The 10,944-nt window shown below is 57.0% G+C and overlaps 1 protein-coding gene across 1 annotated transcript in view; it reads right to left on the bottom strand.

The window, feature by feature from the left end:
• Positions 1–236: 236 nt before the first annotated feature.
• Positions 237–10,944, bottom strand: part of LOC138829666 (E3 ubiquitin-protein ligase NEURL1B) — a 31,453-nt gene continuing 20,745 nt past the window's right edge. Inside the window, exons 3-5 of the mRNA XM_070026135.1 lie at positions 5,447–6,151; positions 2,310–2,435; positions 237–869 (exon numbers count right to left, since the gene is read on the bottom strand). Of these exons, the coding sequence (XP_069882236.1) occupies positions 625–869; positions 2,310–2,435; positions 5,447–6,151 (1,076 nt within the window). The 3' untranslated portion in view covers positions 237–624. The remainder of the gene's footprint in view (positions 870–2,309; positions 2,436–5,446; positions 6,152–10,944) is intronic.

The following is a 10,944-nucleotide window of genomic DNA, read 5'->3' as shown; positions in this document are numbered from 1 at the left end:
GGGCCGGGGCCAGGAGGAGGGGCTCAGTGACCCGTCCTGGGGGGGTGAACCAGCCATCAACACAAGCCTCCGAGTCTGAGTAAGGACTGAAAATAGCCAGTTGTTCTCCGCCCATTCGGAGCTGTAAACAATGAGTTATTTTTTGCCTTCTCTTTAGAGACAATCTGCCTGTCCCCCCCCAGCCACCCCCCCTTTTGTCCCCCCTACACCATCCAAGGGAGTTCTGGGTAGGTTCAGGCCTTGTACATTCAAACCCCCCCCCAAACCAGCGTTATCTCGGAAAACCACACCCCAGAAAGTGAGCAGGTTGCTGCTGCTGCTGTTTTCTAGTGGTGTCAACATCTGGAGTCCGGCTTGCGCACTCCAGCGAGGGAACAGCTGGAGCCCCGCGTCTCTGCACGGAGGACGCTGTCTCCCCAAAGTGGGCTCTTTGGGGTGTGTGTGTGTGTGTGTGTGCAAAGCACTTAGGAGCCACAAGGAATCCTTGCCTGGCCTGAGCTCCCCAGGGCCTCGTCTCTACACCTGCCACGCTGTGTCCGGCCCAGGAGCGATGGCCTGTGTCCTCGGCTCTCCTTGGCGACCAGCGGTGTCCTCTTCCAAGCGGTGAGCTTGCTGGGGGCCAGCCTAGGGCCTGTAGATCTTGATGACGTCTTTGATGGGTCGCCGGCAGATGGGGCAGCAGGCCCGTGCCTGCCTCTTGAGCCGCAGGCCGCAGCTGTGGCACAAGCACATGTGTCCACACGTGTAGATGACCGTGTCCACCTCGCCGTCGAAGCACACGGTGCACTCGCCGTTCTTGCTGGCCGCGGGCTCGGGTAGGGAGAAGGCTGGGGACACCAGGGGACTCAGTGGGGAGCTGGGGGCGGTCACTGCCAAAAGGGAAGATACCACACCCCTTAATGCATGAATGGTGGAGCTACCAGATGCATTCTCTTTCTTCTTCTTTTTTTATTTCCTGCCAGTCCTGGGGCTTGAACTCAGGGCCCGGGCACTGACCCTGAACTCTTGCTCAAGGCTAGTGCTCTACCATTTATGCCACAGCGCCACTTCTGGCTTTTTCTGTGTATGTGGTATACTGAGGAATCGAACCCAGGGCTTTATGTATGCTAGGCAAGCGCTCTACCACTAAACTACATTCCCAGCCCTGCCAGATGTTCTGTGTGACTCTGAGAAGGTGTCACTTCTAGAGAAACTGGTGTTTTGGGGTGAAGGATTTGAGGAGATGCCAATTGTAGTTTAACTTTTTTTCTTTTTAAAATGTGGACCCTGGGACTTGAACTCAGGGACCTGGACGCTCTCCTTTAGCTTTCTCACTCAAGGCTGATGCTCTACCACTTGAGCCACAGCTCCATTTCTGGTATCTTTTTTGGTGGTTCATTGGACATAAGTCTCACATTTCCCAGGCTGGTTTTGAATCGAGATCCTCAGATCTCAGCCTCTTGAGTAGCTAGGATGACAGGCATGAGCCACCAGCTCCCTGCTTGGCTTAACTTTTTTTTTTGGGGGGGGAGTCTGGTCGTGGGGCCTGAACTCTGGGCCTGGGCGCTGTCCCTCAGCTCTTCAGCTCAAGGCTAGCGCTCTACCCCTTGAGCCACAGCACCACTTCCAGCTTTTTTCTTTTTGCTTATGTGGTGCTGGGGAATCGAACCCAGGGCCTCAGGCATGCAAGGTGAAGCGCTCTACCACTGAGCCACCTTCCCAGCCCCATTGGCTTAACTTTTTGAAACAGGTTTTGTGCCTGGCGCTGGTGGCTCATGCCTATGATCCTAGCTACTCAGGAGGCTGAGATCTGAGGATTGAGGTTCGAAGCCAATACTGGGCAAGAAAGGCTGTGAGATTCTGATCTTAAGCATAACAGTTCAAGGATAATACCCAGGCCCAGAGTTCCAGCCTCAGGACTGGTGCGCGCGCGCGCACGCACACACACACACACATTTTTTTTTTTTTTTGCTGGTCATGGGTATTAATTCTGGGCCTGGGCACTGTCCCTCAGCTCTTCAGCTCAAGGCTAGCGCTCTACCACTGGAGCCACAGCGCCACTTCTGGCTTTTTCTGTTTATGTGGTGCTGAGGAATCGAACCCAGGGCCTCATGCTTGCAAGGCAAGCGCTCTACCACTGAGCCACCTTCCCAGCCCACACACACACATTTTTGTATCTCCCTATCTTCCTTTGGAATGCCATGTCTTTTGTGTTTCCGCCCCCTGGGTAGAGAGGACAGGCATCGATGCTGGCATGAGACAGCCAGATGGCCAAGGAGTCAGGCCTACCCCAGGTCCCCGAGCCCTTGCTGGGGTCCCCTTTTCCTTACCCAGGGATGACTCTGACTCAGAGGACGACTGATTGACACTGAAGGTCATGTCGGAATCGCTATCGTCCTGGGAGCCGCTGAGGGATCCGGATGGAGTCGTGGTTGCGGGACTGGACTGTAGTGTACCTGAGACACAAGGAGTCTCTGTGAGGGGCAGCAAGAAACTGGCTTGGGTGCCATTTTGCACCTCAGTTTCCCCATCTGTCCAGTGAGAGGACAGGAGTCACCTCCCAGGGTTCTGTGGAGGACCATGCTATCAACACCTAGATCCAGCTGTTCCTGAATCCCTTCAATACACTTCCAGACTTCTGAAGTTCTAGTTGCTTACGACACTGGGTATCTCCTCTTCCTCCTCCTCCTTTCTTCTTTTTTGGGCATAACTCCCTGATCCTGGACTGCTAGTGTAGTCCATATTGAAGGAGTTTTCTTTCTCAAGCTCTTGTCATGAGTTCAGGCCCTAACAGCTTATTGTTTAGCATGAAGACAGTTGCACCTCTTTTAGGTGACCAAGGAAGGATGGTGGTCAGACAATGGGGTGCAGGGTGTCTCTGAGATTCAGGATCAAATGAACAGCTTTCTGGTCTTCAAAAGCAAGGATTTTCCTTCTTTTTCTTCCTGACCATTTGAATCTCTTTCCCTTACTTCAGGGAGTGCAGGGGTGGGGTTGGGTGAGGAAAGGTTATAGACTTAGTTTCTGCAAAGCTGAAATTCTGGCTGTGCTTGATTGTTCTCCAGACACCCCAAACCAACATATAAGAAGAGCCCAGCAGATAACCACCCCTGACACCCTGTTCCTCCTCAGCCTGTGTCAGAGGCCCAGTGGCTGCTTTAACTATGGTTAGCACGCCCAGGAGAAACAGGCTCAGGAGGGTCTGGGATTTGTGTCACATCCCCATGGCTAACCAGCTATGGATGCGATTCTGGACTGTCACACAATAAGATTTTTAACTTATGTGTGGATAGGAAGAATGACATCAATCTCCTTGGGAGCATACAGGGAGAAGAGGCAATGCATGAAGTGTTGGCCATTTTTGCTAATAGCTGGGCCTTGTTTTGGGGACCCTGACAGGAGATCTGTGCTCTCTGGGATGACTCATGCCCCACAGCTGGAGGAGAAGGTCGGCACAGCGGCCCTACCCGGCATCTATGAATTCCTTCCATAGAAAGGTGGGGGCCCTATTCTTGGTATTAAGAGCGGAGGGGAGAGTCCTATTAAAATGGGATGGCTCAAGGTTCTATGATGATATTTCGATTCTCTTTTGCATCTGCCATTGAATTTACTTCCTACACTTGGTATTATGCACTGCATTCTTCAGAAAGAATCTGAATACAGCAAACTATAACAAGGGGAGTAATCGTGGCGTTCTCCGCCACCCCCTCCCATTTACAGACAGCCTTTCTAGGTTGGTGGTTTACTAAGCGTGGCATACGAAGCGCCAGTATCTTGGGGCACCCGGGGTTGCGTGAGTGACAGGTGCTGGAGGCTGAGACCCTCAGGCCTGAGGGAGAGACTTGAATAGAGGCAGGGTCTGGAATAGAGAGGTGTGCAGAGGGGCGGAGGTGGGGGCTGGATGGGGGCGGTACCAGGATGAGGAGGGGTGGAGTCTTCGGCGGGGCAGGGCCAGACAGGGGCGGGGCCTGTAGAGGGCCAATGATGGGGTGTGTAGGGAACTGGGAGGGGCAGGACCAGGGATGAATCTATAGGAAGGCCTGATGTGGGCGGGGCCTGGGGTGGAGAGGGAGGGGCAGGGTCTTCTATGGGGGCGGGGTCTGTGGCAGGGCGGGGTTACACCAGGTGTGACTTCTGCAGGGGTGTGGGGGCCTACAGTGAGATGAAGTCTAGCCTGTGGTGGGGCACGAGGAGGGGCGGGGCATGGTCGGGAGAGGGGCGTGGCCTAGTGTGAGATGAGGCCTGGGTGGCGGGGGGGGGGGGGGAGGGGGGGAGGGGGGGAAGGGGCGGGACCTAGAGTAAGAGGTCTGGTGTGGGGCGGGGCATGGCAGGGAGAGGGGCGTGGCCTAGTGAGATGAGGCCTGGGTGGCATGGGGAAGAAGGGGCGTAGCCTAGAGTAAGAGGAGGCCTGGCATGGGGCGGGGCATGGAGAGGAAAAGGGGCGGGGCCTAGAGTGAGATCTGGTATGGGGCAGGGCATGGTGAGGAGAGGGGCGTGGCCTAGAGTAAGATAAAGGCTGGTGTGGGGCGGGGCATGGTGGGGAGAGGGGCGTGGCCTAGTGTGATGATCCCTGGGTGGCATGGGGAAAGGGGCGTGGCCTAGAGTAAGAGGCCTGGCACGGGGCGGGGCATGGAGTAGAAAAGGGGCGGGGCCTAGAGTCAGATAAGGGCTGGTGTGGGGCGGGGCATGGTGGGGAGAGGGGCGTGGCCTAGAGTCAGATAAGGGCTGGTGTGGGGCGGGGCATGGTGAGGAGAGGGGCGTGGCCTAGAGTAAGATAAAGGCTGGTGTGGGGCGGGGCATGGTGGGGACAGGGGCATGGCCTAGTGTGAGATGATCCCTGGGCGGCATGGGGAGGAAAGGGGCGTGGCCTAGAGTAAGAGGAGGCCTGGCATGGGGCGGGGCATGGTGAGGAGAGGGGCGTGGCCTAGAGTAAGATAAAGGCGGGTGTGGGGCGGGGCATGGTGGGGAGAGGGGCGTGGCTTAATGTGAGATGATGCTTGGGTGGTAAAGGGAGGAAAGGGGCGTGGCCTAGAGAGGAGGCCTGGCATGGGGCGGGGCATGGAGAGGGAAAGGGGCGTGGCCTAGAATAAGATAAAGGCTGGCATGGGGTGGGGCATGGTGGGGAGAGGGGCGTGGCCTAGTGTGATGATCCCTGGGTGGCATGGGGAAAGGGGCGTGGCCTAGAGTAAGAGGAGGCCTGGCACGGGGCGGGGCCTAGAGTCAGATAAGGGCTGGTGTGGGGCGGGGCATGGTGGGAAGAGGGGCGTGGCCTAGAGCCAGATAAGGGCTGGTGTGGGGCGGGGCATGGTGGGGAGAGGGGCGTGGCCTAGAGTAAGAGGCCTGGCACGGGGCGATACATGGAGAGGGAAAGGGGCGGGGCCTAGAGTGCGATGAGACCTGGTGTGGGGCGGGGCGTGAGGAGAGGGGGGGGAGGTGTCCCGCGCAGGCGCAGCGGGGCAGGACTCACCGAGGAGGCGCAGCTGGCCCGCGGCGCCGCCGCGCACGGCGAAGAAGGCCCAGAGCGCCTGCGACGTGTCCACGCACAGCAGGCGGCCGCGCGGGCGCCCGTTGACGCCCAGCAGCACGTCGCCGCCGGGGCGCAGCGTGAAGCTGAGCGCGTCGCCGCCGCTGGGCACGGGCCCGGCGCGCGCCACCACCCAGTACTCCTTGCGGTCGAGCAGCGCGTCGGGGTCGGCGGGCAGCTCGGCGGGCCGCAGCGCGCCGGGGTCGCACGAGGTGATGCCGAAGGCCACGGCGCCGGGCGCCGCCAGCCCCGCGCGCCCCACTTCCACGAAGAGGCTCTCGCCGGGCCGCAGCGGGCGCTCGCAGAACACGAGCGTGCGGCCGCCGTCGGGCCGCGGCGCGCACGCCAGCCTGCGGTCGGCCGACAGGCTCACGTCGGGCCCGCGCGTGGCGTGGAAGCGCAGGTCGGCGTCGAGCAGCGCGGGCGAGGACGCGGGCCGCGGGCGCTCGCGGGGCCCGCACGGGATGGCGGCGGCCGGCGGGCCCGCGGCGCGGCCCAGCGCCAGCTGCCCCAGCTTGGCCACCACCCGGCTGTTCTCCAGCTCGTTGTTGTCCAGGTTGGCGGCGTCGTGGCTGCCGGGCGGCGGGCAGGCGCTGAAGCGGGCCTGGCCCAGGCGCGCGGGCGGCAGCGTGTCGGCGAAGGCGCTCTCTGCGGGGTGGGGGGACGGGAGGACGGGGTGAGGGGACGATCGGGGCTGCGCACCCCCGGGACGGGCCCCCCCCACCTCCCGGCGCCCCTCCATCCCGCCACTTCCGGTGCAGTGACCCCCCCCACCCTGCAGTGGTTCCCACCTCCTCACACTTCCGGTGTAGTGACGACCCCCCACTTCCGGTACAGTGACTCCCTGAAGTGGTTCCCACCTCCCCACACTTCCGGTGCAGTGACCCCCACCTCTGGGTTTCCATGCACTTCCGGTAGTGACCCCCCTGCCGTGGTTCCCACCTCCCCACACTTCCGGTGTAGTGACGACTCCCACTTCCGGCAGTGACCCCCCCACCCTGCAGTGGTTCCCACCTCCCCACACTTCCGGTGTAGTGACGACCCCCCACTTCCGGTACAGTGACCACCCACCCTGCAGTGGTTCCCACCTCCCCACACTTCCGGTGCAGTGACCCCCCCACCTCTGGGTTTCCATGCACTTCCGGTACAGTGACCCCCCCCACCCTGCAGTGGTTCCCACCTCCCCACACTTCCGGTGTAGTGATGACTCCCCCCACTTCCGGTACAGTGACCCCCACCCGGCTGTGGTTCCCATTCCCCACACTTCCGGTGTAGTGACCCCCCCACCTCTGGGTTCCCATGCACTTCCGGTACAGTGACCCCGCCACCCTGCAGTGGTTCCTACCTCCCCACACTTCCGGTGTAGTGACGACCCTCCACTTCCGGCACAGTGACCCCCCCCACCCTGCAGTGGTTCCCACCTCCCCATACTTCCGGTGTAGTGACCCCCACCTCTGGGTTCCCATGCACTTCCGGTGCAGTGATCTCCCCTCCCCCCCACCTCTGGGTTCCCCGCCACCCCCGCACTTCTAGCACAATGACCCCACTTCTCAGTCCCCCCTCCCCTTCCCCTGCCCTTCTGGTGCAGTGACCCCGGCCTCTCGGTCCCCCTCCTGCACCGCACTTCCGCACTTCCGGTGCTGTGACACTCCCCCCCTTCACCTCCTGCCCCCCCCCCCCCTTCCTGCACTTCTTGTGCCGTGCTGGACCTGGGCTGGAACTCAGGGCCTCACGCTTTTGCTTAGCATTTGACGGCCTAAGGCTGGTGCTCTACACTTGGGCCACACCTCCACCCCCAACTTTTGTTGGTTAATTGGGGATACAAATTTCACAGACTCAAGTCCGGGCTGGGATTTGAACCTGGATATTCAGTCCCCTGAGTGGCTAGGATGACAGGCCACCATATGGTGTAAAATGTTCTTGACCCGATTGTGGTGTTTTTGTCTCGTTTTGTTTTTTGGTCAGGCCGGGTGCCAGTGGCTCACCCGTCATCCTGTCTGCTCAGGAGGCTGAGATACGAAGATCTCAATTTGAAGCCAGGGCTGGCAAGAAAGTCTGAGAGTCTTTATTTCCAGGTAACCACTAGAAAACCAGAAGTGGGCACCGTGGCTAAAAATGGTAGAACACTAGCTAGCCTTGAGCCCAAAAGCTCAGTGACTGCACCCAGGGTTGTGAGTTCACGCCCCAGGGCTGACACACACACACACAGAGCAAAGTATTTGTTAGTTTGATAGTGCAGATCTCCACTTTAGTGGGTTATTTCTTTTCTGTCTCCCTAACTAGACTGAGTCCCTGCGGGGCACAGCATTTGCACCTCACCCTGTGCTCAGGGTTCAGGAGAGGCAGGCCAATCAGCCTTCAGCAGTAACACTGCACTGGATACATTAATGGGAGAAGTTTCTAGAAAACCCTGAGGGCCACACTGCATAACAAACTTATCAGGGAAACAGTCATTCAAAATATTTGGAAGGGTTTATCGTGATAAAACATATTCTTGTTAAGCATGATAAATACCCAAGAAAACATGTTTCTCCAATTTTTCATGCTGATCTCTCTAGCCAGCGCTTTGTTACATATTACTAATCTGTAGTTTGTGTCATGGGAAAATTCTTCCTCTTTAGTTTTCTAAATATACACTGAACTCATAATAATGGATAGGTTTAGCTGGGCACTGGTGGCTCACGCCTACAATGCTAGTTACTCAGGAGGCTGAGATCTGAGGATGGAGGTTCAAAACTAGCCTGGGGTGGAAAAGTCCATGAACCACCAAAAAGCCAAAAGTGGAGCCGTGGCTCAAGTGGTAGAGGGCTAGCCTTGAGCAAAAAAGCTAAGGACAGTGCACAGGCCCTGAGTTCAAGCCAAAACAAAAACAACAAAAAGCATGCTTATTCAAACCCTGTATGCCCCTTAGATGTCCACTTAGATTGGGGTTACAGCTTCTCAAAGTGGGGAAAACTAGAAAAGGCTCTGGCATACTCGCACAGGGCTAGGGCAGGTTAGAACCAAGTACAAAACAATTTATAAGTGAGGTTCTTGTTTTGTGGGAAACTGATGCATAGGAAAATACTAGAAAGAAATAGATAATTTGAGCTGGGCACCTGTGGCTCACACCTGTCACACCTAGCTACTCAGGAGGCTGAGATCTGAGGACTGCGGTTCAAAGCCAGCCTGGGCAGGAAAGTCCTGTAAGCCTCTTATCTCCAATGAACCACCAGAAAACTGGAAGTGGCTTTGTGGCTCAAAATGGTAGAGTGCTCGCCTTGAGCTGAAGAGCTCCGGGACAGCGCCCAGGCCCAGAGTTCAAGCCCCACAACTGACAAAAGAAAAACAAAATTGAAAGTAGCTGGTTGTTGAGGAGAAACTTCTAGATTTCTGATGTTCTCATTTTTTTTTTCTTCTGTTAGATGTATACTGGTTCTGAGATCAGAAAAAAAAAATCTCACTTTTCTGAAGTTTTCGAGCTGTGTTTGTGGGAGCCTCTTGGTGTAGTGAACTTTCCCAGCGCCTCTCCACCCAAAGTTGTCCTGCCAGACCAAGCCCAGGGGTGTTGGCCGGGCAGTGCCGGGGGCCTCCACCCGCCCTGGCCCTGGCCACGTCCACCCCACTGCGCCTGCCCGTCCCTCAGCGTCTCCCGCCTGCTCCTATTGGGTCCTGCCAGCCAGTGCCTGGGCTCAGTGTGTGGCAAAGCTCGTGGCCCGCGTGGACGGCCTGGCTTCGCCTTTATGAGCCATGTGACTTTGCATACATCATTTCCCTTCGTGACGCTGCAGCTGCACATAGAATCACGGGGGTAGCTGGCTCCCCAGGCCTCTAATGGAGATTCCATACTCCACACACATTGCCCAGTGCATGGCACTGAGGATCCCGGTTCAAAGCCAGCCTGGACCAAGAAAGTCCGTCAGACTCTTTATCTCCAATTAACTAGCAAACAATAAGAAGCAGGAAGTAGAGCTGTGGCTCAGGCTTAGCACTGAGCATAAAAGGGAATCAATTCGGGCAGAACAAATGGGGCCGCTTGGCATCAGGCACAGAGTAGGTCTTCAGGAGCTCTTGGTAGGACAGGCTGGTGGCTAGGGAGAGGAGGTCTCACCCCAGATTGATGGGTGCACACAGGTCCCCCCCAGAGGCACCTCTAAGCTACTGGTCATCAGGGTGAGCCCGCAAACCCTTGCTCCCATCTCTGGCCTTGCCAGCTGCCTGGTGTCAGGCATGGGGGCCAAGCTGTGTGCGCAGAGCTTTATTACCAGTTCTAGAGCCACTGTTATGCGATGGGGGCCAGGCTGTTCCCCCTCATGGCCAGCCAGCACCTGACGATACTGTGTCCCCCCCCCCCCCAAAAAAAAAGTAGTTATCTGAGGCCGGGCGAGGTTGTTTACTCCTGTAAGTGAAGATCAGGGGATCACAGTACCAGCACCAACGTTAGGGAGACTACATCTCAATGGTGAAGCTGGGTATTGTGGCACAGGCCTGTGGTCCCAGCCAGGTGGGCAGTATAGCTTGTGTGTGTGTGTGTGGGGGCAGGGGGTGTCACAATGGAGGCTGGTCCTTGGCAAAAAAATTCAAAATGCTATTTGAAATATAAGAAAAAATAGCCAGGCGCCAGTGGCTCACGCCTGTCATGCTAGCTACTCGGGAGGCTGAGATCTGAGGATCGTGGTTCAAAGCCAGCCTGGGCAGAAAAGACCATGAGACTCTGATCTCCAATGAACCACCAGAAAACCGGAAGTGGTGCTGTGGCTCAAGGGGTAGAGCGCCCTCCTTGAGCTGAAGAGCTCAGGGACAGCGCCCAGCTGAGATCAAGCCCCACGAGAGACACATAAAAAAAGACTAGGAGGCTTGACTCAAGTGGTGGAGCATCCGTTTAACAAGTGCAAGGGCCTGAGTTGAAAACCGGGGCGCCCCCCCTCCCACCCCATGCCCTCACTCCCAGGGTACAGTATGGCCCAGGAGCCAGCCCATGAAGTCAGCAGCCAAGCAGCGGGGTGTGTGTGTGTGTGTGGGGTTTGGACAGCTGCTCAGCAGTTGCTCCCTGAAATTCAGCTCACCACACACGATGCCTTCTTTGCTTCCTCTCCTCCTCCTTCCCGCCCTCCCTTCCTTCTCTTTCTTTTCTCCTTCTATCCTTCTTCCTTTTCCCCTTTCTCTTCTTCCCAGCAATGGAACTCCATGCGTACTGTCTATTCAGCAGGTGCTCTACTACTGAGCCACACCCGCTCTCCTCCTCTTATTTTATTATAACCTCCCCATCCCGTTTGTTTCCAAATCCTTATCTTGGGAGGAGCAGCAGAAAGAAAAATCGCCCCTCATCCTTCTACTCTGATGTAACCAAAGTCAACTTGCTTTTCCCCGTGAAGGAAACATGATCGAATCCCAGTTACATGTCAGGAACTTCTCATAGCTTTCTGAAAATAAGTTTATTATTCTGACTGTAAAATATGTGT

The sequence above is a fragment of the Dipodomys merriami genome, unplaced genomic scaffold (assembly GCF_024711535.1).
Source record: "Dipodomys merriami isolate MVZ:Mamm:240054 unplaced genomic scaffold, mDipMer1.0.p SCAF_175, whole genome shotgun sequence".
Lineage (NCBI taxonomy): Eukaryota > Metazoa > Chordata > Mammalia > Rodentia > Heteromyidae > Dipodomys > Dipodomys merriami.
Note: the sequence above shows the minus strand (reverse complement) of the source record. Positions and strands in the feature narration are given on the sequence as shown.